The following is a 27,206-nucleotide window of genomic DNA, read 5'->3' on the forward strand; positions in this document are numbered from 1 at the left end:
TTCCCGTTCCGCTGCCCGGCCCCGCTCCGCCCGCCATGAACGCCGGGGGCCCGTTCCGCGGGCCGCCCGCCTTCCCGCCGCTGCGCTTCGGGCAGCCCGCCGTCTTCGGGCAGGGCGGCTCGGCCGCCGGCCTCCCCTTCGCCCCCGCGCCGGGGCCCGCCGCCTTCGGGCAGCCCTACGGGCTGGGGGCGGGGGGAGGCCCGGCCGCCAACGCGGGCTTCAGCTTCAAGCCGCCCACCAACCTGGGCGGCTTCCCCGCGCCGGGGGAGGCGGCGGGCGGCGGGGCCTTCGCGGCGCCCGAGTTCCGCTTCAAGGCTCCCGAGGGCGCCTTCAGGCCGCTGCTGGGCGCCGAGGCGGAGAAGGGCCCGCTCGTCCCCGCCTCCTTCACCTTCTCGCCGCCCTTCGGCTTCGCGCCCGAGGCGGGCCCGGAGGCGGCGGCGGCGGGGGGGGGTGAGTCCTTCTCCTTCTCGCGTCCCGCCGCCGCCGCCCCGGGCCGCCCGGAGGAGAAGAACCCGCGGCCGCTCCTGGAGGAGCTGTCGGAGCCGGCGGGCAAGGGGCTGAAGCGGAAGGAGGAGCGGGAGCGCTCCCCGCGGCGGGCGGCGGGCGGGCGGGCGGTGTCGGTGTCGGTGCCGGCGCCGCCGCCGCCGCCGGAGAAGCGGGCGGTGCTGCGGGGCTGCCCCCGCGGCGGGGCCCTGTTCGGCCGCACGCTGCAGGACGTGCTGCGCAGCCAGGGCCGCGGGCCCCGCGGCGGGGAGGCCGCCGAGGCCGAGCGGGGACCCCCCGAGGAGCTGCCTTCGGCCGAGCCCCCCCGGGAGGCAGAGCCGGGGCGGCGGGGGGAGCCCCGCGGAGCCCCCCGCGGGGACCGGCTCCTCCCCGTCCCCGGGGATGCCGGGCGCGGGGCGCGGGGCGCGGAGGGGCCGGCGGGGCTGCAGCCCGGCGAGCTGAGCGCCATCCAGTGCAAGAACGTCCCCGACTACCTCAACGACCGGACGGTGCTGGAGAAGCACTTCGGGCAGTTCGTCCGAGTGCGGCGGGTCCTGACCAGGCGCAACAAGAAGGTGGCGATTCTCCACTTCTTCGACCACGTAAGTGTCGGGAGGCGTGCGGGGCCGGGCGCTTCGGGGGGTCCCGCTCCCCCGGGAGCTGCTTCTGGCCCTTGTGCTTCAGCTGCCGGAGCCTTGTGCCTGTGGGCAGGGAGGGAGGGACGTGTGCTGAGCTGCACCTGAAGCCTGGTAGCTGCAAGACCTCTGCCCGGCTTCAGCTGTCCCGCTGGCACCCAGCTCCAACACCGAACTGATCTTTTGCTCGTTGTCTGACTTTGCCCAGAGCTGAAGTCCAGGTGCTGCTGCATCCTGGCTCGGTCTCGGCAGGTGAGATGAGCCTGTGCAGCCTCCGCAGGGTGCCCTGCTTGCTGGGAGTGCAGCTGTCAGCTGGTCTCCCTCTGTGCTTAAAAACGTGCCCTGTCAGCTGGTTATTGCTCTTGGAAACCTGTCCAAACTGAGAGGTTAAAATGCTGTAACCAGAGTTTTGTGGGAATCGGTAAAAGCGTCCGAAGCACAAGTTGCTCTGCGTGTTTTGGTGTTGTGATGCTAATAGGTTTTCCTCCTCTGCTCCTGTTTGTTTTTTCTTTTCAGGCCTCTGCAGCTCTTGCCAGAAAGAAAGCAAAAGAGTTGAACAAAGACATCATAACATTTTGGCATAAGAAGAAAACAAGTAAGTCTGTGTTTCCAGGTAGGATGACCAGGGGACACGTAACTGGCATGCCATCTGCTCTGTTTGTGTGTCCTGATGTGCTGAGAGTGGCACAAAGATGATCTCCACAGTAGGGATGTTACAGCTCCAGAAGTGCAGTGGTTCCCTTTGGCTTTTGCTGGTCAGGCTGCCTGGTGCTCTCAGCTCCTGGGAGCACTGCAGGTTGTTCTTTACAGAAGCACAAAGAGAGGTGCTCAGCATTTTATGTGGCATCCCCACTCGCCCTGTCTGTGGCAGAGGCTAGTAGCAAATGTGCAGGGGAAGGAAAAAAGAACAGGATAAAGCATGTCATTGCTTCCAGAATAACTTCTTAGCCTTTACCAGCACGTGGTTCAGGAGCCCTGGCCGCCAGGAGGGTTGTCTTACCCCTTGGAGAATTTTCTTTTGTGAAGTTGCTTTTGTAACTGTGTGAGCTTCCAGCCCCCACACAGTACTGCTCTTTGGTGCTGGGGAAATCTTCAGTGAGTGGCTGCCAGTCACAGCTGGAAATTGCACTGCTTCTTTCTTAAATTCTTGTTGTCTAAAACGTTTACCTTGATCTGAGCCAAAATGTTGTTTCAGCCATGTGAAAAAGCAGAAGACACTTGAAATGACAGGTAGTTTTACAAGAGAATCTAGAAATCACTCATGCAGCCACACGAGAGGAACATGGTGATGTTAACTTTATGGTCTTGTCTGGAAGCAGCACGTTCTTTGGGGGCATAAGAAAACCCGCTTTTAACTGCCTTGGTGCCTGCTTCAGAGCATGGATTGGGACGTGGCCTTTCAGGAGTGTGTCCTGAGAACTGAGTTCTGCATATCCACAGTTAACTGCTTGAACCAAAAAGAGCAACCTAGAGAGAACTGAGCTTAGAAGCTGGAAACCTGGATTCCAGACCTAGCTGGGGACAAGGGCAAGGTGAATGATGGCACTTCGCCAACTTGGGGGAATGCTTGAATTGTGTTTCCCTTTAGCCCCATGAGTGCTCTGCATGTACCTCAGAGGCCCTGGCCTGGAGATGCACTTCAGCTGTCAGCAGGTGAAGGGTTCCCCACAGCTTTGACCAGCCTGCCCTCCAGAAAATCAACAGCTGCAGAGTTGCCTTGCTAAGAATCAACATCTTGCAGCAGCAGCTGCAGGGCTGCCTGGTCACTGCTGTCATTTTATTGTGCTGGTAGGTCTGTAGAAATGTGAATGGCAGTGATAACTGAAATAACTAATCTGAGAGGGTTTAAGAAATCCAACTGGTTGGAAGTTTGTTCCTGGGGGAAGAAATTGGTCCTTTTGGGCGAGTGTAGATGTAACTCTTGAGAAGGCATGCCAACCTAAGCTTAGGTGTGTGAAATTAATAACTAAAATGCTTCAGTAGAAGCACTGAGAATTGTGCCTTACATAGATGAAGTGGATTTCATATTCTGTAGAGAGTGTTGACTTGTGGATTATATCCCAAATCTGAGAGAACTGAAATCTGGAGGGTGATCAGGCTTCATTTACTGACAGTCCACTGACCAATTACAGTTATTGCCAAGTGAAATTTTAATTAAAAATGCTTAATCTTTATAGAACAGTGAAGCTGACTAGCAGGTGGTAGACTTACCTGGTACAGCATCTAGTGCCAGTTGTCATGGGACTTTTGCATCTGTGTGCAAAACTGTGACTCTTAGATTTGTTTTCTAATAGGATTTTTTTAAGCAAGCTGCCTACCACCACTCCCATGGGGGAAGAAGAGTTGTTGCCTAAACCCTTTGACAAGTACCTGGCTTCATGTTTCTATGTCACTTCAGGTCCAGCAAAAAGAGAATTTCCATCCAAGGAGAAGAAAGCAGGTGAAGATGAAGGAAGGCCAAGCAATGAAGAGCCAAACTATCAGCATTCCCCTCTTCGAAAGCCCTTAATAAGATCCTCTGCCAGCAGTGTCATGCCTGGTAAAAGGTACATCTACTGCTCTGAGAATCCATCTGGCAGGAAGCAGGATGGATGGGGTGAAAGATGATTAGGGTGTGGCCAACAGCCATATTTTTCTTGAGGAGTGTGCTGCTCTTGTCTCTTCTGGCATGCTTTTGTTTCACATGTGGCTTTTTGGCTGGTTTGTAAGCTCACAGACCTCACGCTTTGTCAGGAAGGTACTTCTAGCTACATAGAAAGGCCTTTTACTTTTTTGGTCAGCATATTTGTCTCTGAATGTTTTGTTTGTAACAGTGCAGAGCCAAATAGCAGCTACCAGTCATGACACCCCTCTCTCAGTATGGTGAGAGGGGCTTCTGAAGGGAGCAGGTGCGTTTGTGGGCAGTTACAGTTCTGTGGGATGAGAATCCCCTTTTCAGAGCAACTGGTGAATCTGGATCATCATCTTGTCTCACTTCAAGGGAATGGTCTTTGCACAGGACTCTTCCCATGTCGTGTCAGTCACTGAAGTGGTGGGGTTCTCATCTTGTGGTACCTCAATGGTGTGTCTGGTCTGACAAAAGCCATCTGGTGTGCCTGGTCATAGAGTTATGAAATTAGTAATACGTTGTGAAGGGGTCCATGTGCCCTGATTGAAAAAGTGTCTTTGTATCTGCGCCCTGTAAAATCTTTTCACCTCTGTTACTACAGGAAGCATTCAGGCTTCTCACACTAAATACCCTTCTGAACAGAGATGTTAACAAAGAGCAGTGAGCTGATTAGGGCCAGGCACGTGTTGGAGTGTCACTGATTAAAATCCTCTACTTGTAGCTCTCCCGCAAAGAAGCCTGGTCTTCGAAAAGCGCTGCAGTTTGAAGCAGATCTGTTTGATCCTGGCCCTGAAGGGCAGAGTTTGGAGACCCTGGGAGTTTCTCTGTCATCTCTTAGTAACCTGGTAGGATTAGTGGCTGAGACATCAGAAGAGAGATACCAACTTCTGGACCAAAGGGACAAGATCATGCGACAAGGTAACGCCACGGGCCGAGAAGCATAACGTCGGCTTCTCTGCTGGGAAGGAAGAAAGAAGTTGTTGGTGTCAGTGGCACAGCTGTTGTGATATTATAGAAGTGGCTTCAAAGAGAGAGTTTAATATGGAGCAGCCTGTGGGATGTTCCTTACTGTGAGGGAGAGTCGTATGCATTAACTTCTTGTAGAACACACAGAAATCTGTTATACTTGTTGCACGTGGCTATTTCTTGTGGAAAGTGAATAGCAGACTGTTCATCTTCTGTGAAGGAGCCATGTGGAGAGGTTTGCATCCCTGCAGGCTCTTCTAAGGAAGCCACCCAAAGCCCACTGGTGTTTCTCCAAACTATTACCAAGTTGGTCATTATGTTGAGAAATGGTCCTTTGTTCCACAGTGTTGGATTGTAAACCCTTCCATCCTGTTCTCGCCATTTCAAAGCTGACTCTACTTTTTATTTAAGACATTATTTTTAGTATTGACAAACAGATTTCTCAGCCACTTGGCATGAAATTGGGAAATGGCTCATGCTTAGTTAAGACACAAAACAGGGTAGGCTGTTCGGATACAAAACATGGTATCTTTTAGAAAATTCAATCTTTTCAGCAGAACTCTTGATATCCAGGTGGGATGATAGGAGAAGCTTCCCCAAAGGAGTGGTGCAGCCCTGAGACAGGCTCCAGAGAGGAGGGAACCCCATCCTTACGTTTCTGACCCTGCCAGGGTGTGGATACAGCCTTGCTCTGAGTAGAAGTAGGATGGGAATCTCTAGAGACCTTTTTCCTAACAGATTTTTTTTGTGAACTCTTGCCCTAGCAATGTACTTCTTGATGTCCATTAGCCAGTGTACAGACTCAGCTGAGGCATTTGTCATCCTGAGGGCTGTGTTCCACACCAGGGTAATAGCTTGTCATGAGAAGAAAAATGAAAGGTGCTTAGTGTTTGTTCAATTTTGTTTTCTCTTAGCTCGAATAAAAAGAACTGATCTTGGCAAAGCTAAAACTGTTGTTGGCACCTGCCCGGACATGTGCCCTGAAAAGGAGCGCTACATGAGAGAGACAAGGAACCAGCTCAGTATCTTTGAGGTGCTTCTGGGATCTGACAAGGTATGACCCAGAGAGCTGGGACTCTTTAGCCTGGGGAAGAGAAGGCTGAGGGGAGACCTTATTAATGCCTGTGTACCTAAAGGGTGGTTGCAAGGAGGATGGAGCCAGACTCTTCTCAGTAGTTCTAGTGACAGGATGAGGGGCAACGGGCACAGGCTGGAACGTGAGAAGTTCCAGTGAAATATGAGGAGAAAGTTCTTTAGGGTGAGGGTGACAGAGCCCTGGGACAGGCTGCCCAGGGAGGCTGTGGAGTCTCCTTCTCTGGAGGTATTCAGGATCCCCCTGGATGCAGTCCTGACTAATGTGCTCCAGGTGATCCTGCTTTAGGAAGGGAGTTGGACTGGATGATTTCTAGAGGTCCCTTCCAGCTCTGACAGTTCTGTCATCCCATGACCCGTTGGTCACAGGGTTCATTCTTGTGAAAAAAATCTGTTGGCCATTTCATTAATGCCTTTAAATTCCCTGTTGTAAAACAAAGAAGGCAAGAAAATTCCTTATTCGCTCTAAGTGGCATCTTTTGTTTAGCTACGGACAGACCTTTAGAACGATGCCTCTAAAGTGATAGGGCAGCAGTACAGACTGGAAGGATTTGAGTTTGAGACTGCCAAGGCAACCCCTGGGGTCCTGTCATAAAAGAAAACAAAAGATATTTGCTATCACAGTGGAGTGGTTGTGGGCTCTTAGTGTGAGCAGTGGAGAAATTACTTCAGTGCTCTGCTCCTGACTAAAAGCAGGGATGGGCTGAAATCCTCTGTACCCCTGAGAAGTTGAACAGGCTCCTTGGACGTTTCTCCACATTTTGCAGGTAGATCATGTAGCAGCAATCAAGGAATACAGCAGGTCTTCAGCAGATCAGGAGGAACCTTTGCCCCATGAATTGAGACCCTCTGAGGTGTTGAGCATGACCATGGACTATTTAGTGACAAACATTATGGATCAGGGAGAAGGAAACTACCGAGAGTGGTACGACTTTGTCTGGAACAGAACTCGTGGAATACGAAAGGTGAGCACTGGCAGGTGGAGATGTTTGGTGGTGGCAGAAAGGCAAGAGATCATGTAATGCTGTAACAGTGAAGCAAAAAGTAATGCAGTTTTCCAAAGGGCTGTGCATTGTAAAAACCCATCCAATGCTTTCTGTGTCATCCTGGTTAGGATATAACCCAGCAACATCTGTGCAACCCCCTGATGGTGTCTCTGATCGAGAAGTGCACTCGCTTCCACATCCACTGTGCTCACCACCTGTGTGAGGAGCCTATGTCCTCCTTCGATGCCAAAATCAACAACGAGAACATGACAAAATGCCTGCAGAGCTTGAAGGAGATGTATCAGGACCTGGCTAACAAGGGGATTTACTGCAACAGTGAGGCAGAGTTCAGAGGTTATAATGTCTTGCTCAACCTCAACAAGGGTGATATTCTCAGGTGGGAACAACAGATACCCCTTGTTTTCTCTCTTTGCCTTTGGGAAGAATTGAGGATTAAGTCCAGGCAAATTGGAATGGAGAGTTTAGTTGCAGAGTGGTTTGGTCAAAGAAAGTGTGCTGTATTTCAGTCAGTCATTGTAAAATTTTCTCTTCTTAAGAAAAAAAAAAACAACAACAAAGCTTTGCTTCATTTCCCTGGATAATTCACTAAAGCTCCTGCAGATAGTAAAAAAAACCCCAACAAAAACAAGTCACATCTTCACTAGTCTCAAGCAAGGAATTTTTTTTCCTCTTCCCAGAGAGGTGTCCAAGCTTTACTGCTTTATCTGCCATTTTCTGGGAAGCCATACCTGGCTTTGCTGGCCAATGTCTTGCCTGCCTTCCTCTCTAGATGGAGGAGTGATGCACCTAAATAACTGCACTAATTATGCAGGCATCTTTAGAAGACTATAATGCAGCAAATATGAGGTTGAGCAAGAGTTGCACGTCCTGATTAAAGCTCATAATTTCAATTCTGTTTTGTCACAGGTTACTGCTTTTTTTGTGATCATTAAGACTGAAGCAAAAGGTTAATCTCTGTCTTTTGTCTCCACAGGGAAGTACAGCAGTTTCGTCCAGAGGTTAGAAACTCTCCTGAAGTTAGATTTGCAGTTCAAGTTTTTGCTGCACTAAACAGCAACAACTTTGTGAGGTTTTTCAAGTTGGTGCAAGCTGCCTCCTATCTGAACGCCTGTCTCTTACACTGTTATTTCAACCAGGTGAGAAAAAGGCAGATGGATGTTTTTTCAAGGGACTGTTGGGAGGAAATCTTAGTGACCATAAACCTTGGTAGATATTTAACCTTAAAAATAGTCCTTTCTTGCTTCTTCAGAAGTGTTTAAAAAGCTTATTACAAGTTTCCTGCCATGATACAAAGGCAGATATTAACATGCTCTTTGCAGCATTTTTTTTCCCATAACTGTACAAATACTATTTCCCCTGAAAATCATTGGGAAGCAGGGAATCTGGCCTGAGACTTTCACAAAGGAAAGATCAACCTGCAGTCTCAGAAGCCTTTGCAAGCTTTTTCTTCTGCACAAGAATCACAAAGGGCTGTGCTCAAAACGAGCAGCACCAAATAGAAGCAGAAACTAGAAAGCAAGTGCATAGAAGTTAAAAATAAAGTTACATCTGAATGGTTGTTTGTTGTGGCAATTTGATGACGAGGTACTGATTTCTTTTCAACATGATTTTCATGCTCACATTGCACTATTTTGGGGTCTCTAACTTAGTAGTGACCTGGTTCTTGCTTTTGTCTTTCCCCCAGATCCGTAAAGATGCCCTCAAGTCTCTCAACATTGCCTACACTGTCAGCACCCAGAGGTGCACAGCCTTTCCCCTGGACCACCTGGTTCGCATGTTGCTGTTCAGAGACTGTGAGGAAGCAGCTGATTTCATCAGTTATTATGGCCTGAGTGTATCTGATGGGTGAGTGTGAGGAAAGGGGGGGGGTTAGACCAGTGTTGGGTGAGTGTTAATGTGGGTCCTGGAATGTGGAGCCAGAAAAAGAAAAGAACAGGTGAAGGGTGAGGAGGGGCTGGGCTCTGTAGGTAGAGCACTACAGGGTAATGGTGGATGCAGATTTTAATAATGTCTGCTACTTTTCTGGCTGTAATAGGAATAGTTCTTTAATTTTGCATCTTTCCCTCGAGAAATGGGGTTTGTGTCCTTGTAACTACGTTGACTTTCCACAGAAGCTTTTTCTGCACTTGGACTTTTTATTTCCTTGGTTTGGTAAGGTGGTGAGGGATTTCAACAGTTAAAAAAATCCCTTCAGCCTTCTGGAAGGTGGTGGAAAATGAGAGAAACATTTCCCCTGACAGAGACACTGCATATTGAGCTCTGTCTCCAATGGACTCCAGGGACTTCCTCCCTGGAAAGAAAAGTGGATAACCCCAATAGAAAAAAAAAAACAAAACACAACAAAACTAAATTCTTATCTTGCAGTTGAATTGTAGTAAGCTGCAGCTCTGCAGGAAAGGAGGATGCAGGTCTCTCAGGAAGCTGGCATTGTGGTGATACAGTAGGGCAGGACAGAGCTGAGCAGTGTAGAGCAGTTTGTAGAGGATATGAGAAGCCAGTGGTTTGCAGATGAGAGTGTCTGCTGTGGAAATACTACACACACTGCAAGGTGTGCTCATACAGACTTGCAGTCTCAGGAGACTGGAGAAGACAAAAAGCTTGAGCATGCCAGTTAGTGTGCTCTATTTCCTGCTAACCTTCTGGTCTGAGATGATAAACTAGCCAGGCTACAGGTGCCAAGATTGGAAGGAGGCTGCAGCTTTTAAAATGACTTCTGTGGATGGTCTTGGCATCTCTCATGTGGGGTGTAGTCTAGGTACAGCCTACGTAGGTTATACAGTGGGTAAAGGTTGAAAGGAGAGACAAGATAGTCCATGAAGGTTCCCAGAAGTGTTGGTACAGCTTGTGCTAGGAGTACAGCTGTGAGGACCGTGCTCGCTGCCTTCCCTGCTCTGCTTCCAGCCAAGGATCAAGATCCAGCCTACAAGGAGTAATCCTGAGTGTCCAGGACCTGTCTTGCTTTGCCCCTCCAAGCTGTCCAACAGCAACCTGCTGGAGCTTTGAGGACACACTCCTGTTTTGTTTCATTCTGCAGCGCTTACGTGGAGCTGAACCGCTCGGCTTTCCTGGAGCCGGATGGGCTGCCCAAGCCCCACAAGTCCCTGTTTGTCAGCCAGAAGCTGATGGTCTCTGTGGGGGAAGTTGTGAATGGTGGGCCCTTGCCCCCCGTGCCTCACCACGTGCCAGTGTCCAGCTTCAATGCACAGAACAAGTACACAGGTGGCAGCACCTCTGTGGATCAAGCTAGCGGTAGCCAAAAAGCCAGCGTGGAAGCAGCAGGTAAGAGCAAGCAGGCATCTGGGACACAGCCCAGGAACACTCTGCTGGGTCAGCTCTGCAGGTCATTCTGTTTAACAAAGCAGTAACAGTTCTTGGCTCCTACAGGCTGGAATTGCATGGCAATTTGGGTGTCCTGAAAGCATGTTTTGATGTAGGTGTACATACAGATCTGTAAAAGCTAAGCAGCAAACTGAGTCATAAGATGGGTTTCCCAACACAGGAAGCACACTAATGGAAACAAGCACAGCTTTGCCAGCAGATGTGAAATAGCCAGATGTTTGGCTGCTTCAGACATCCAGCTTCTTTCCCTGGCTGTGGGCAGACTTTGTACTGCAGCTCTGTTCCCACTCTGTGTACAATCACGTTTCTCAAGTCAGCTGAGCATGTGCTTTCTTTGTCCTGAAAGTATAGATATTTTGCAGTTATTCAAGAGGTGGGTGCTGGGTGCTGGGGGTACTGGGCTGAAAACAGCTGAGTTATTATTGGTCATGGTACCAATACTTGGTATTGGAGGTAATGTGCAATGACATTTTTGAATGTTTTATATAAAATATTCCTAAATATACATTAGTTTCTATGATATAATTATATTTTCATCTTTAAGGCAGCAAGCTTCAGTTATAGATTCATTTTATGATCTGATGGGACTTATCAGACAAGTCAGCTTTGGAAGAGAAGAATAGTTCTGCTTCTATTTGTGGCCGAACTGGCTCCCTTGTTTTTTCTCTTCTTCTGTCCCCAGAAGGAAGAGTGGAAAGCAAAGGTATGGATTTGGATGCTGCAGCAGTACGAGTCCAGCCCCCAGCTCATCTTCTGCCCTCACTCTTGCCTCGTCAGCTTGTACCCATGCCTCCTGCACAGGCAGTCTCCCAGCCTGCTGGAGAACCTGAGCCTCTCCCTTCAAAGCCTCAGCCTGTCTACACAGACACAGTAAGGAAATTTAAAACCATCATGAAGTAGTTGGGAAAGATCTGTGAAATATAATAAAAGGTAACCAAGTTCCTAAGTTGTTTTAGTTTTGCAGAATCTGCATGTGTTATGTAGAGTCAAAAGGAAACACTCCCTGCCTCAGTGCTTTGGATACTTTGGGAAATTGTTTCCTCGAACTGTTCTGAAAAGAGAAAGTCTTGAGTGATTTCAGATGCCAGCCTGCAGTGTCAGTGCTTGCTCCAGCTCCTTCATAGGATAAACATTGAGTCTGTTGAGCATTGATTTGAGAAAACTCTTAAGGAGAGAGGTAGAAAGTGATTATCTTTCACTTAGTAGGCAAACTTTGCTTTAGTGCATCATAGTGAGCTGTTTTTAATGGCACTTCAGACATGACAAAGTTTCTTGCTCTGGATACATGATTATTAATGTTGGGTCTTGACTGGTACCCTGTGTATCCCTGCAGTTCCCCTTGTTCTCCATCCCACAGGTGTTCAGATGTGCACTGATGCTGAGCCCACGTCTCAGTGTCTTGCTCTGTAAAGTGTGGCTGCTGTGTTCTGTCTACATGTGGCTGCATTTCAGGGGAGATGAGACCTGGTCATTTGGAATTAAATTACTTAGCACTTGGAGAACAATGGGAACTCTAAGAGAGAGTCTCCAGTACAGAAATAGGAATCTGTCTCCAAATTCACCTTTCTTAGCTGTTATTTCCTGACTTGGCTTGCCCATAACATACAGCAAGCTGCTTTTGTTTCTGCACTGTTGGTAATTAACCTTGTAGGTAGTCTAAAATTTCCAGGCTGTTGTGTGTGGTTACTGGCTGGGTTTGTAAGTAGAAATGCAGGTGATGTTCCCAGTTAGAGTCAGGTAAACAAGTCTGAAAGGCCTCGCACCCATGTCACTTGTGTGCCCAGGCCATCCTGAGCAGAACCACATCTTGCTTCACCTGCTTCCTCTGCTGTGCTGCAGGACATTGCTGAGGTGGTGGATGATCTTGTGCACGAGGTCCTCAAAGGAGAGTGCAGAGAAGTTGGCAGAGCAGGAGTGGCCTACGTGACAGCTGCCATCTGGTAAGAGCGTGTTCTGCTGGTGCTCAGGGGTCTGTCATCACAGCAGCACCATCATGATCATCAAACTGAGTGAGGCAAGGTCTGTAGTGGAGATGGTCTTGCTGATACAGGGAGAAGCAGACCTTTCTTGAGGTGTCTGCCACCTCTGTTACACACCAGCCAGGCTAATGAAAAGCTGACCACAGGCCTCTCTAAACCTTGTCTTGCACGATGCTCTCACTGCCGCCACAAGAAACCTGTGTTGTGGAAGGGGCCCAAAGGGGGACAAGAGAAGTAAGTCCAGATTTGGCTGCTTCTGTGCTTGTTGGTAGAGCCATAGATCTGGGTTTGTGACCACACAGGTGTTTTCATTATGGCTGGCATGGTGCAGTGTCAGGGCCTTCCCTGTTTCCCACTCTGCCCTCCTGTGAATAGACTTCGGGGTGTGCCAGAGGCTGGGAGGGGACACAGATGGGACAGGTGACCCAGACTGACAAAGGTCCATGCCATGTGATTCCATGGTCAGCAATAAAACTGGGTTAGAGGAAGAAGAACGTGGGGTTTTCTATCTTCTAGGGTGGCTGTTGATTGGAACCTGTCTGGGCTCTGGTCTGCCAAAGGAGGTGCTGGCTGACTGCCTTTGCTTGGTGGGGATGTGGCTGTGCTTTATTTATTTGTTCTGCTTCACCTATTACATCTCTTTATCTCCATCTGTGAGTTCTCTTGCTCTAGATCTTCCTGTTTTCTCCCCTATCCCCATGTGGTGAGGGGAGGGAGCCAGCAGCAATGAGGGGGCTCGGCTGGTGGCCGAGTCAGCCCAGCAGGGCAGATCAAGGGTGTGCTTGAGGAAAGCCCAGGCCTCGGGCTTTGAATGAAAACTTCCTGGCTTTGAAAAGGGCATTGTTATTTCTGCACAGCACCTCGGAGGCTGCCGTGGAGGAACTGGTGACTGAGCTGGTGGAGGAGATCCTCAGGCAGGTGGCTGGGAGGGTGCTGAGCGCCGAGAGGGAGCGCGCCCGAGAGGAGAGGCGCCGAGTGGAGGAGGAGAGGTGAGAGGCTGCTGCTGCTGCTGGGGGCAGGGTGGGCTCTGTGCCCCCTCAGGCACTGCAAAGGCAGCTGGTGCCAACCTTGAACTGCTCTGGGGTCCTGCAGACCCTCCCTTTCCTGCTCTCAGGTGGTCTCCTAGTTAGGGTTTTGGTGACCTGACACAGCCACTATGAAAATGGTTGGTGGGAATTTGGGGAACACTGGGAACTTTTATTCACCCAGAGCTTCCAGAGAAGGAGATGCATCCTGGCACTGCTGTATGCAGGAACTTGTCCTGTTTGAGCGAGATAGTTGTCTATAGCTTACTGGGGTAAGAGTAAAATAATCCCATGTTTATCTGTAGTTTTAAGGAAACCAAGCTCCACACAAAGCTTATTATCTTTAGAGAGAGAAACCAGCCTGTGGGAGCTCAATTGGAGGCAAATGAACTGTCTGACACTGCTTGTGATGCTTGTGTAACCAGGCAGCAAGTTTGCCAGTCTAAGTCTCTTCACTTTTCTAAATCTTTTCTCTGTCCTTCCAGGCAAAAGCAGGAAAGAGAACAGTTAATAAAGCAGTGGAGCCAGGTGGTGGGTATGGAGTTAATGGAAGAAGTAATAAAGGAAGGTCTACAAGAAGCTTCAACCCATGAGTTAAAGTACGTACAACATGCACTGTGCTATACTTCATGGGATGCTTCCCTAAGGGTAAGAATTTGTTGGGGAGTGGTGGGTGTCTTGCTTGGCCTTCTCTGATGTCATCTTCAGTGAGCTGCTTAGAAGAGGGTAAGTGTGCTTGGTGGTACAGCAGGCTGCCAGTTTGAGGCTGCACTTTGTCAGGCAGTGGTGGTTCCCCAGGGTGGAGGGAATAGATGCTTTGCCTAGGACAAGGCTGCCCTGTGCCCTTCTCTTTCTTCTGACTCATCATCTTCTGTGGGCTCTTTTGTAGACCCTTCTTTGGAAGCCCACGATCAATGTAAAGCTAGAGTGGCTTCTGATTGATTACAGGCCTTATTTAGAATGGCCACAGAGTAACGGTGGGGAAGATCTCTCCCCTTTGCTAAATGTGAGGGTCTTCCCTCCTTGCACCTTAGCTAATTGTCCTGGCATTTGCTGCAGTCTCCACCTCACCTGGAGGTCTTGGTTTGTTTCATTTTGGACCAGATGTGCCTTAGAAAGAGACCGACAGGCCCGCATCGCCCGCTGTTCGGAAGAAGTCTGTGGTCATGTCATGGAGCTCTTTCTGGAGGATGAAATTTTCCAGAGTGCTAAGGAGACCCTTCAGGAGCTCCAGTGTTTCTGCAAGTACTTGCAGCGGTGAGTTGCCACCCTGTGACACAGCTGCTTTTCTCAGCATTGGCAAGGAGTGGCCAGTGGAATGTGAACTACAGCTGTCTGCTCTGTTCTCTTTGCTGCCCTCTTGTCTCTGCTCTAAGTGGAGACCTGCAGTCTGATTACCAGCCTCAGCTGTATGTGGGGAGGGGAGCACACCTCATTAGTCAGGTAATGAGCTTGGTGGGATATTTCAGCTTTGTTCTATCTAAAAACTTAAAAGGCTTGCTCCTTGTATTCTTCTTCTTGGACACTTGTTTTTTCTGGGTATGAGCTAATTGCTCAGTGGTGGTTGTGCTCTGAGGCAGAACATTTCTCCCTGTGCTGCCCCAGTGCAGCCATGTTGAGGTGCACTTGAGGTGGCATTTCTGACTCCTGAAGAGGAAGCAGCAGGCTGGTCTCTTTTCTTTGGAGCACCTTCCCTTGCAAAGTTTTCCTGTCCTTAGATTGAGCTCGTATGTCTCTTCAGGGCATGTGTAAGTAGCCTTCAGTGCACCAGGGAGGGCTGAGGAGGAGCCTAGAGAGAAACAGGTGCACATGCCACAGTCAAGAATATTGGAGTTTTTTATAAGCCCTGAAAATACCTGAGGAAACGCAATAAAATATTTTTATTATGTAAATTGGCATTTTGGTGTTACAGCACTCTTGGGTGTCACCCATTTGGTCATAGAAAAATACACAAGCATCTAACGAGAAGGGCCTTGTTATATATTCACTCCTTGTTGGTGAATTTGCCTTTATAAATGTAAAAGAAAAGGCATACCTTTCTGTCCTGGTTTTACTGGGATAGAATCAATGTTCTGGTGAGAAAAGTGGATTTTTTTGGAAGCCTGGAGCACCCAGTGTGGTGGGAACCAAGTTGGTCAGACACTTTGTTCTGGTTTGTGGCCAGCCATGGTCTGTGGGCTTCCATGGTGATCAAGGTCCTGAGCAGTTAGGAGTTAGCTGGGTGCTAGGGCAGCTGGCCCAAGCTGGCCAACAGGATTGCCCCCTCCCCTAAACACCACCCTGGCTATAAATTGGGCATCTTGCTTGGGAGGGGTCTCTCTCCTCTGCAGCCCCCATCCCCAGAGGGTCTTGCCCATCCTCCTGCTCTCCCCTTTGCCCCCACCATGGTGTGCCTGCTGGAGCTGCTGTGCTCACAGTGTGTGACATCTGGCATGCACAGCTCACCACCAGTGCAGGGGCTGAGTATAACAACTTATTTTATATCAGTGTGAGTACTGATATTTGCTTTTTATTAGTATTATTTTATTAAATCTGTTTCCACTTCAACCCATAGGTCTCCCTTCCTTTTCCCAGCTCCCATTCTTGGGTGGGGAGGGGTCACTGGGTGGTAGGACAGCTGACTAAACCAAGACACACTCTTTATGCAGTAGATGTTGCAAAAGTATTTTCAAGGGTTGCTTAAGGTGTCAGAAAAGCTTTATAAGGGATCATATGGAAAATGCCATAGGAACATTAAAAGACCTTTAAGATGGGGCTGGAAAGCTGTGCTTCAACTTTGCCTGGTGAGCACAGGACAAGGCACAGCAGAGCTGAGGCAGGGATGAGATGGAAGAAGGGCAATCCTGCTTCCCTCCTGTGATCTGTGAGGCCACTGAGGGCAGCTGCACCTTGGAAAGCAGGGGCTGCTCCCTTTTGTCTGCACTGGTTTTTTGAAACAGGCACAAGGCTGCTCCTTTTGGATGCACAGCTGGCAGGTCCTGTCCCCTGCACACACGGTTTGAGCTCTGCTGCACCACCCACAGCCACCACCTCACACTGTCCTCTGGGCAGGCTGACCTGTGGGGTGCTGCAGGGCCCAGACCAGTCTGAAGAGCAAAGATGAGAAAACCTGTTTGGCCTGCAGAGAGTTGATGAATGTGACCTGTTTGTCTGTTCTCTTCCCAAGGTGGAGGGAGGCAGTGGCAGCTCGAACAAAGCTGAAACGTCAAATGAGGGCATTTCCAGCTGCTCCCTCTTGCCCAGATCCAAAAAATAAACTGAAAGCACTCTCACCCAGTGCAGAGTGGCCTATAGCCATGGAGAACTTGTGCAGGAGAATTGTAAACCTAGGGAATGGAGGAAAGCTGGGAATCTCTTGTACAAGGTAAGGAGACTTCTAGTCACAGCGGTTGGCAATCTCGTTGATTTTTGGATGGTAAATGACAGTGTAGCCTTTTGCAATTGTGAATGTCAGTGGGTTTCCAACACTGTTCTTAAATATTCCTAAAAGGACCCTTTCTGCACAAATGCCATTACAAAGACTGAAAATCCAAAGAAATCCTTCCCTCTATTACAGGCAACTTTCTGAAGTGTCTGCAGTACTTCTCAGATGTTCGTGTTTCTTGTATTTTGTTTTATACAAAAAATTAAAACTAAAAATCTTTTGTTTCTAGATTGAACTGGCTGAGAAACAAGACAGTGCATGAAATGAAAGTTCAGCACTTCTACCAGCGATTGTTAAGGTACTTTGGTGTTAGTTCCTTGTTTTCTTTCTCAGCAAACTGTAACAGAAATGCTGGAGATCTCAAAAACATCAGTAAGGAAAGGCAAATCACACTCCAGAGCCCACTTGCAGCCTTGCTTCTGAAAGTAGTGTCAAGATAAAGGAAACTGGGAGATGACTTAAATCAAAGAGCTAGGCCATCTGATCCTGTTGCTGTGGGTGTAACTTTTGAGGATCTAATGGATATTATGGTGATTTTTGTACCTGGGTGGCATGGGGCCTGGGATGGGGCACAGGGGGAGAGGAGTAAGGGAGCTGTTCTGGCCTGGCTGGTGGCACAAAGGGGTTGATTTAGATGTTTGAAGTGCAGCCAGAGGTCTGCCCTCTCATTCATGGCTTGTCACACACTCTGGTGGCCTTTGTGTTCATCCTGAAGCAGAGTGGCAATGAAGCACTAGGCAAGGGGTCCTGCAGGCCCCAGAGTCAGGCTCGTGTAGTAGATTTAGCAGCTGCAATTCTTGAAAGCATCTGGTCTGTGGTGAAATAGATGGGCAACAGGTCTAAGGAATTAGCTCTAATTTGGGGCTGTTTGAACTGGACAGTAGCTACTTCAAGTATTGTAACTTGTTCAAGGCCAAAAAAAAACCCAAATCGTTTCCCAGGTGGGATCTTCTTACCAGCTTCTGTCTCTCTTTAAGTGATTTAGCTTGGACTCCCCTGGATCTCGTCTCACTGATCACTGAAAATATTCCACTTCAACAAGAGCAGATTTTTTGGAAGGTGTTGTTGGTTTTGCCAAATGAAGATGAATATGGGGAGGATGATCCCAACAGGTGAGGGAAGGAGTTGATTGCTGTGCCCCTCTCTCAGGCAGGGTGGTCAAACAGAAGAGTAGTAGCACACAGTCCTTGATGTCCATTTTTCCTGTACCATGTCAAATTTCCAGTTGGTTTGTTTGGGGTTTTTTGACATTTTTTTAGAGGTGCTGGTGCTAAAACCCTAAAATGCCTTTTTTTTTTTTTTTCTAAAACAAACACTCCAGAAGTCCATTTTTTCTTATTTGCTAGAATACTGGTGGAGTGGTTGAAAGCCAAATTTATGGGAGACAAAAGCTGGAGGAAAACAGCTCCACATCCAGAAGGCAGAATTCAAACACTGACATTATTTCATTCTCCTGGCATGCAAGGGAGCAGGAGCATCCAAGTCAGCGTGTGTGTCAAGGTAGGTGAGAACAATTTTCTGTTACCCAACAGGCCACAGAAGCAGGGTGGGCTCCCTTCCAGTGGATGTTATGCAGGGGCTTTTCACACTGTGCTGTCAGATGGAGGGAGATGATACTGGGGGGAATGGAGTTGTTGAAAAGGTCTGAAAGAAGATGGAATTTTTTCCTGGTTTTCAGCCGATGGGGTAAATACCTGCCTAGATACAGTGCAGGAGTTAGAATCTCAGTCATCTCAAGTTCTGGTGGCAGATCAGGTGCTGAAGTGCACTCGTGCTCACCTGCATCAATTGGACACTCCCATACTTGTCTGTCTAACAGCTTAGGGATTGCAGAGCTCCTGGTACCAAGTGTCAAAACTGAATAATAATAATAATAAACTGCAGGTTCCAGTGTGAAAATAGGGTGGTTTGGTTTTGGCTTTAGCTACGTGACACTTTTTATCTTTGTTATTTGTATAGGTGGCACATGGTGTGCTCTCTGACTCTGAGCTTGACATGGCTGAGACGCAGAAGGACTTGCTTGGGACCAGTGGTCTCCTCCTTCTCCTGCCCCCTCGAGTTAGGAGTGAAGATGTTGCAGAAGATGATGTTTATTGGCTCTCAGCTTTGCTGCAGTTGAAACAGTTGCTTCAGGCCAAACCTTTCCACCCGATAGTTCCCCTGGTGGTTCTTGTCCCCAGCCAGGAAGAGGAGGCCATAGAGAAAGAAGTAGAAGAAGGTATGTCAGTAGTTCTGCACCCTGGGGGAAAACATGAATGTTTAAGGGCTGCCCCAAGTAGAATTGCTGCAGTTAGGGCAGTCTCTAAAATATGGCATCCAGTAAAGGGAGAGACTGAAATACAGTACTGCTCAAAGCTTTGCTGGAAATCCAGAGGCCTTAAGAACTGATCAATATGGGGGGAAAAAATGAACTTTCTTTTGGCTTCCAGTTTTCCTGTGCACACAGAATTGACCCTGAGCGTCTGCGGGGAAGGGTGGAGGAGAGCAGTGGTGCTGTGAGTGTGTGCAGGGTGTGGGACTAGGTCAGAGTAGGAGATACCTGTTTGTTCTTTCTGTGTGTATATGAGAGATGTTCTTACTTTTAAGGCTTGATGCTGCAGGACTTGATTTCAGCCCAGCTTATTTCAGATTACACCATTGTTGAGCTCCCAAGTTCCATCAATGACTTACAAGGCACCAGAAGGGTAAGAACAGCAACTCACATGAAGAGATATTTGACTGCACTATCATTAACCTCTCAATTACTACTGCCTTATAGGAAATCATTATGTTCTCAGCAGCTTAAATTGCAGCTGAGTCTCATGTAATGGGATGTTTTTTCTGTCAAAGTTTCTGTAGGGCAGTTGGTGTTCAAAAAGCTCTCTGACCACTTTTTGACAGGCCTGAATTTGCTTAGTTGGGTACTCGCCTGTTAATAGTGATTCCAGCATCACCCAGAACTATTCTGAAATTAAGTATTTCTGCCACTGTCCCATTATTCATGACTGTTCTGTATTAACTGACTAGAGATTAGTGGCATTTGCTACATAAAAGATAGTTTCTTCTGTGTAACAGTGCAAACTGCACCGAGACCAGAATACATGGATGGTGTAAATCCATCCATGTCTGTCTTGCCTGCACTGACGAGCAGAGGGGCTGTTGCTGCCCCACAGATGGGTGCTGGTGCTGGACACACCTCTGCACCCTGGTGACCCCAGGCCTGACATGAAAAAGGACCCTTGGTAGCTCTTCTGGCTGCTGAGAGATCACCCGGTGTTATTCCATCTTGATCAATGGGACTGAGGGATGCCTCCATCCACCCACATCAGCAGAGAAGGATTGTATGGATCTCTCCCTGACAGCCTTCAGACACCAGCTTCTCCCCTTGTCCTTCAGCTTGCTGTGTGCTTGGCCCCAGTGACCTGGAGACTAATCAAAAACCCACGATGGGAAACGATCCTTACGCATCTGTCGCAAACTGGCAGGATTTGTCTGGATGTAAAACAGGGTTCTTCTTCCTTGTTGGAAAACCTTGTTAGTGGATCCAAGGGGTCTGGGTGTGGTGCTTGCCTCTCTGAGGAGCAGCCTCTGCAAGCTGATTTGAGGTGGGATGCTGGGTCACACCTCCCACCATACCCACTCATTTAGCCTGACCACAAATTTACAGTTTAATGAATTAAAACAGTTTATTAGGGAATTGAACACAATTTAGGGGAGGAAGGTTTCAGGAGAGATAGAGTCTTTGAAACACCAAATACTTATACATGTACTAATACTTATGTATGAATACACCTTAATATTTACACACCCAGATTAACTCTTATTATCTAAGAGGGGAAGAGGAAGGAGGGATTTGCCTGATGCCTGTCCCATATAGAGTCACAGTTTGTGTGGAGGAAAGCCAGGGCAGGAACACCTTATGGAGGGAACAATCCCAAAATGCAATCCCTTACTTTATTCCTGAGATGGTCTAGATATTTATAAAGTGCAGATGGCTTCCCCTGCAACTTAGAACCCACGGGTGGCAGGAAGAAGCCTCACCGCAGGTGGTTGGCAGCAGGCAGGAACCACAGGCAGGAACCCCCAAGGAGCAGGCAAACCCCCAGAAGGCAGACAGCAGCAGGTCCAGTGTCCCTGCAGAGAGCAGCCACAAGCAGCAAGCAGGCAGTTCCTTTGTGGCTCTCAGGGACTTGCTCCTTTGTCCCCTGTTTGCCAGTCTCTTGTTCCTGGCTCTTCCCTGCCAATCAGGCAGGGCCTTTCTTCCCATCCTGCTGCATCATCTCTGGGCAGACTCTGCCACTGCTCCTGGCTTGACAGCTGGTTACTCCCTCACGGAGTCCAAGCTGTTGTTTTGTGGCAGAGGAGGCAAGCAGACAGGAGGGTGCTTGAAGTGCCTGACGGAGCAGCCATTTTAAATCAGTTATGACTGCTGACCTAAAGGACATATTATTTTCCTGTGAGGAAAAGTCTGGTCCTTCTCAACATCTAAAATAGTTTTTAAGTGTGGGCGTCATCGCAGGGTGGATTGGAGAGGTGGGAAGGGATAATTGCCAAGCTGTTTCAGACTAAAAGCAAGTCCAGCCCCATGTTCCCTTTTCATGGTGTCTGGAGAAGTTGAGAACAAGACAAGCCTGGAGTGATGCTTCCCCCAGGACCCTCACAGCTTGCATCTCCCTACATTCAGGGGCTGCCAGGATCAGACATGGCTTCTCTGGATGCAGTCATCATGGACTTATTTCTGTCAATCTGTCCAGTTTCTCTCAGATAAGTTTTCAGCATCCTCAGTGTCCTGCAGCAGGGAATTCCACAGCACAACTGCACCTGGTGTGAGCAGCCTCTTTCTGTCTGTTTCTGATCTACTGTGTGAAATTTAGTTCCACCTCGCTGGGGAATTACTGATGAAACCCTGGGATGTTGCTGGTTGGTTTGTCTGTGTTTTGCTGCGTAGTGTCTTGAATCTGTTGCGTCCAACTTGAGGCTGCAGGATTGAATCCTTTGTGTCCTGATCCCTTGGGAGCAGTTCCCAACCACATGTGTTCTATGTGTTGCAGGTTTCTGCAGCTGTGGGCTGGCTGGTTTCCCAGTGCCCTGACTCCCTGGAGCTCTGCAGTCAGACCCTTCAGGAGTACGTTGAGGATGGGATTGATGGAGAGTTTGGGAAGCGCTTCTTCCACGACTGGAAGGAGAGGCGTTCAGCTGGCCTGCCATCCCAGGAGCCTGGGGTCATCATAGAGCTGTACAACAGCCTGCTGCAGTTCCTTTCAGATGTGGCATCCTCAGAGCACCTTTGTGACTTGTCTTGGCCTGTGACTGAGTTTTCAGAGCCTGGGGGTAACAAGCTGTTGCCCCACCTGCAGTGGAACATGCCTGATCACCTGGCCTGGCTGAAGAAGGCTGTGCTGTCCTTCCAGATCCCCTACCTAGACCTGCCTCCATTGGGAGGTATGTGCTTCATGCTGAGGTGTCCTTTGGGTGACACATCATGCCCTGGTGTGCCTGTGCTTTGTTGATCTGTCAGCCTCTCAGGAGGGTAGTTTGGCTCTGTCACAAATTCTAACCATTTACTTTGGGTTTCTTTCCATAGCTCCCTGGCGTCCTGTTTGCCACATGATTTTTCAGTATGTGTCTCAGATTGCAAGTTCTTCCCAGACTCAACCACTGATCCAGTCCCAGGTGGAGAATCTGCTGAGCAAAACTTACCAGAAGTGGAAAAACAGGACATCTGCAAACTCTGATGAAGATGGGCCTTCTGTTGATGAGATCCCTTGGGATAATATCTTGGCAATCTGTATTGATCATAAACTGAGAGACTGGAAACCACCCAAGCTGCCTCTTGCTCCAGGTATGACCTGTCCTTCTGCAACAAGGATCATACTTCTGGTGTGACTGCATTTAATATCTTGACAGTGGTGCCTTTACACGTGGCAGGGAGGGAGCTGTGGTCTTGGTCTCCTCCTGTAGAATGACACTCTGCCTTGTGCACATCTTTCTGCTCCTTGGAGTATTTAGTGTTGATTATGACTTGACTTGACCTTGTGATGAGAAATGCTGTGTCTGTGTGGAGGAATATGGTCAATTTTTCAGCCTTCCTCTCCCAGTAGGAGAGGATTTTTGTTCAGCCAAGAATTGGTCCCTCAGAAGTTATGTCAGCTCAGGTCAGCTGTGATGTCAGGCTGCCACAGTTTCATGGATTAATGAATTCTATCTCAGGTTTTGTTTGCTTTCAGTTCCAAAAGTGTGTGGGGTTTTTTTGGTGCCCCGTTTGGCTTAACTACAGGGGTGCCTCTTCTCACTAAATGCCTGCTTAACCCTCTGAGTGTGGGTGCACCAGAACTTTTAAAATTAAGATAAATTAGGTGTTTACAGTCTTTCACAGTCATCTGGGATCTGTTGAACAGTAAATCAGCTCAAGGAGGCTCATTTTCACAGGCAAATTGCAACCTAAAGCCACTTGAAAGTGAGCACACAAATTTTCCTCAAATGGGCTTTTTAATACTGAAGCTTCTCTTCTGAAGGGGAGGATCTGTTCTAATAATAAACGTTGGGTCTGGGTTCGTTCACAGAAGCAGTCAGTGAAGATGGTCAGATCCGCGTGTACTTCTTCAAGGAGCACCTGAAGAGCTTCACTCCCCCTTTCTCGTGGGAACAAGCCAGGCTGCGCACACAGGAGCAGATCCGGCTGGGCCAGGAGAGGTGAGGCAGCTGCTGGCACTGCCTGTGGGACTGGGAGCCCTGGCTGCCAGCAGGGGTGCTTGCTGAGCTCCAGGGGCTTGCCCAGGGCCTCCCTGGTGGACACACCATGCAGTCACCGTGCTGAGCCCAGTGTAGGGCATCTTCCCAGAACAGCTCCGTGCAGTGAGGTACAGAGGTGAGCTGGAGCAGGGTGGTAAGGAGATGTTATTTCTGCAGGGTTACTCAGCTCTCAGAGAGATGGATGGCTTGGGAAGAGCTTAAAGTGGAGAAATTAACTTCTGCCAAAGAAAGTGCTGCTGAAGCTTAGGAATTAGGCTTGTGCTCTAGGTGCACAAAGTAGGGAGGAAAAACATTGTGAGGTTGGGGAAGAGCATAGTGATAAATTGTGAGCCTGCCCTTGCTGTAACAGTGCCCCCTCCCTCACACTCACCTTCAGCTGCAGCCTTACAGGTGAGTTGCATGTTAGATGGTTTCCAGACTTACTCCTTGGATGTTGTATTTTAATTTTGCAGCATTTTAGGAGGAGGCTTTGTCCCCAGCTTGTGGGAAGACATCAGGAAAGTGCCATTGCTAAGAGCAAATGCTAGAGGCTGAGGGGGAGCCTTAGAGCTGTGTGGCATTAATGTATATGAGATCTCAAGAGTCTAGCTTGCTCCCCTAGCCTGGTTCAGAGTGAAGCCAGTCTCTCTTCTCTCGTGGAAGCTTATCTGTTGCTCTGCTGTGTCACAGGAGATGTTGGGATAGATCCCTTACTTTGGGGTGAATCCCAGCCCTCTTTGTCAGATTTATTCCTTCCATGCTCAGGTGGTGTGTGTTTGACTCTGGTACAAGGGAGTTATGTCTCCAGATGATCAGTTCTCACTCCCTACTATTTCTAAACTTCAAGCTAGGAGGGAAATACCAACACTCTCATACCAATGTCTGTACTTTTGTTGGGTTTTCTGGTTTTTTTCTCCCCCTCAGGTCAAGGGTAAAATCTCCAAACTCTTCTAAGAACCCCTGGAGTGTGTCCCTGCTGCCAGGGCAGTACAGCTGTGGCACGAGCATGCTGCCAGCTGAAGAAAGGAGCATTCCCAGTGCAGATGGACTCACAGACACAGCCTCAGCCCAGGAGCTCCTCCCAGAACGTCTGTTGGCACAGCTGAAACTGGAGAAAACAGAAAGCAGGAGGTAAGTTCCCAGAGCAGCCTCCTTTCCTTGCAGCTCCAACCCAGGGCTGTAAAGAATTTCTAACGTGTGTCTAGTGGGGAGCTGAAGTACAGCAGTGCCAGGAGACAGCCCAATCTTCAGCTTCATCAGTGTAGTTTCCTGCTGCCTCCTGCTTGCACCACAGGAGCAGTCCAGGGTGGTAGAAATACCTGGAGCTTTAAGGAACAGCTGGAAGCTGATTTTGGTCAGCCAAGCCACCAGCACTGAAGCAGTGCAGTGTGTGCTGCTGTCTGTGTGCACTGCAGTGCCACAGATGTCTGTAAAGTCCTCCTTGGGATGTCAGCTTGGTGCCTGTAGTGATGCAGACCACAAAGCTGAAGAACTAAGGCTTCTGAGGTTGGCCCAAGGGTTTCCTGTCTTTGGTGCCTTCTCCATCACTTGGGTGTCTTCAGTTTGTGTGGGTCCTTTCTGTGTCACAATGTTCTATGATGGATTTTCATCATAGTGGTGGGGTATGTCAGACAGTGTTGGAAACACGTGTGAATGCTAGATCCTTCCTGCAGACACTTCTGAACCCCAAACCCTTAGCACAGGGGTTACAAGAACAAAGCCAGGCTGCAGCCTGAATGATGCTCTTGGTCTCTCTGCCCAGGTTTGAAGAACAACTGCACCAATGGCTAGCTGAGGACATCGAGCCCCTTGGTGATTTTGTAGGTCTTCCTCTCTACCTCCCCCAGTCTCTGCTCCCCACCACAACTGTCACCTGTCCATTGGTGAAGAGTCTGACATCATCTGCTCAAGAGGTGAGGAAGGGTGGTACTGAAAAGTGACTGCAGCTCTGAGGAGTGCAGGTGTCAAACCTGCCACAACTGCAAAGCCTTTAATGGGAGTTCCCTTGGTGTGCAGTGTTGGATAGGCTTGGGAAGTAAAGCACTGGAAGACTACACCTTGGGAATAACTTCTTGTCCAGGGAAGGCAGTGCTTTCTGCAGAGCTGCAGTGAGGGTTCTTCAGTGGTGTTACTGCTCCCTGCAGTCAGGACAGTTTCCCTTGGGGTGCTGCACTTCAGCTTCACTCATCACAGCTGAAGGCTGGTGTAGAAACAGCAGAAGATGCAGCTTTTGCCTTGCCTCCTCAGGGTTGGAGGGTGCTGACCTCCCTGGTTGTTTTCAGAAGTAGGGCTGGAAAGCTCCTGTTTGGTTCTGGGTAACTGTTGTTCCTCAGTCTCATCTCTCTTCCCCCTACCAGGCTGAGAGTCAGGAAGGATGCAGCATTCTGACCAAGGAGCTCAGCCCCACGCTGTCGGACAGACTGAAGTACTTGCAGCAGCTCCTCAGAGCCAACAGGGAGGGTGAAACTGCTTCTGAGCTCCACCTGTCTGCTCTGGTGGACATGCTGGACATTTGAGCAGAGCTGAGACACGAGTGCAGACCAAGAAATGGTAAAGAAATCCAGGGCCAGGTGGTTGAACAGTTCAGCTCCTAGGGCACATGGGAGAAGACCACAGAGCAGATGTGAGGCCTGGGCCCTTCTGGAGTGGCTGCCTTGCCCACAGGTGATGTTGGGGCTCACCATGTCCCTCTGGCTCACTGTGGAGCCTTGGCTGCTCTGGGACTCCCTCCTCTGTTTCACAGGCACAGACAAACCAAATGCTTTCTTGGAAGGACTTAACACTTGGGTGATTTTTCTGTCTACCAGCTCTCACTGTTGGCAAACACAGCTTCACCAGGAGGAAGCTGTGGCCCCTGGAGACACCAGAGCAATTTCTCTCCATAGTCACAGTCAGGTCACAACATCAAGATGTCTCAGCTCTGTACTTGCTTCCTGCAGAAGCTGCCTTGCAGCAGCACCGTGGTGTGAAGTTGCTCTTCTGCTGCCTAGGAATGTCAGTGCTGCCATTCTCCAGTTGGTGCAACACTTGGCTGTGTTTTACATTTAAAGATGCTCAGTGCAAATCCAGAAGCATTTTTGTGTTGCTGGGCCCAAGTTTTGTTCCGTTGAATTTATGGCATTAAAACCAGTTGAGTTGCTTATTTGACAGAGTAATTGTCATGCTGGAAAGAATGAACAGCTGTGGAGAAAGGAATTTCCTTTTTTGGAAGAGCTGAATACCTCCATTCTCCAGTATTTAAGAAGCTGTGGCTTTGGATGTTGAAGACCTTTTTGGTTTTGGTTTGATTCCCAGTAGATGGTAGGAAGATGTACTTCATGTCTGCAGTGCTCCTGTACAAATGCTGGTTTGGTTGCAATATCAGCAGATTTTTCTCAGGCAGAAACTGCTGCCTGGTGAAGTAGAGATTCCTGCAGCTCTGGGGGTCTTCCCTGCCAGAAACCAGCTCTGACTGGCTTCTGATTTCATTTGAAATTCTCAGCAGTCCAAACCTGCCAGCTGCCTTCACAGAAAGTCATGTGTTAACTGTTGTGTTGGTTTTTTTTAAGTAGCAGTTGTATTATTTCTCTTAAACCTAGAATAACCATGTTAGCTTAATAGTAAGGTGAAATAAGAAGTGTAAACTGGAGACATGATACTTTGAGGCTGGTCACAGGACATAGACTGGGGTGGGGCTGAGGGGTGTTACCCTGTGCTGCTCTGCCCTGCAGGGCCTGCTCATGTTTACCTGGAAAGGGCTGGTACAAAACCCCCCCCGTGCTGTGGGTCACACCATCTGCTGTAACTGTGCTTCGTACCTAATAAACTGTTGGTGGCTTGATCTGTGCTGTCACTTGGTTGCTGTGCAGAGCTCCTGACACAGGGTGGGCTGAGCTGGGGGAGGGGGGCTGTTGCACAGGGGGACACGCAGATCCCTGAGCAGCTTTGGCAGGGGGGA

The 27,206-nt window shown here is 48.9% G+C and overlaps 1 protein-coding gene across 1 annotated transcript; it reads left to right on the forward strand.

The window, feature by feature from the left end:
- The first annotated feature begins 8 nt into the window (after positions 1-8).
- Positions 9-27,089, forward strand: MCM3AP (minichromosome maintenance complex component 3 associated protein). Its single transcript, XM_051622739.1, has 27 exons — positions 9-1,085; positions 1,635-1,713; positions 3,517-3,664; positions 4,448-4,644; positions 5,607-5,746; positions 6,552-6,749; positions 6,899-7,167; positions 7,765-7,927; positions 8,476-8,636; positions 9,826-10,070; positions 10,813-11,000; positions 11,970-12,070; positions 12,967-13,098; positions 13,620-13,733; positions 14,239-14,391; positions 16,301-16,498; positions 16,788-16,856; positions 17,536-17,670; positions 17,905-18,058; positions 18,518-18,776; positions 19,145-19,242; positions 21,589-21,979; positions 22,122-22,379; positions 23,101-23,230; positions 24,194-24,400; positions 25,032-25,182; positions 25,627-27,089. The coding sequence occupies exons 1-27, from the start codon at positions 36-38 to the stop codon at positions 25,783-25,785; spliced, it is 5,547 nt and encodes a 1,848-aa protein (XP_051478699.1). The 5' UTR covers positions 9-35; the 3' UTR covers positions 25,786-27,089.
- Positions 27,090-27,206: the final 117 nt, after the last annotated feature.

This window comes from Apus apus, chromosome 6, assembly GCF_020740795.1.
Source record: "Apus apus isolate bApuApu2 chromosome 6, bApuApu2.pri.cur, whole genome shotgun sequence".
Lineage (NCBI taxonomy): Eukaryota > Metazoa > Chordata > Aves > Apodiformes > Apodidae > Apus > Apus apus.

Excerpts from the sequence above, each read along its gene's own strand:
- MCM3AP (XM_051622739.1), top strand. The coding sequence starts at position 36 with ATGAACGCCGGGGGCCCGTTCCGCGGGCCGCCCGCCTTCCCGCCGCTG. Across the intron at positions 12,071-12,966 it reads TACGTGACAGCTGCCATCTG|CACCTCGGAGGCTGCCGTGG; the intron begins GTAAGAGCGTGT and ends ATTTCTGCACAG. Across the intron at positions 18,777-19,144 it reads AGAGAAAGAAGTAGAAGAAG|GCTTGATGCTGCAGGACTTG; the intron begins GTATGTCAGTAG and ends CTTACTTTTAAG.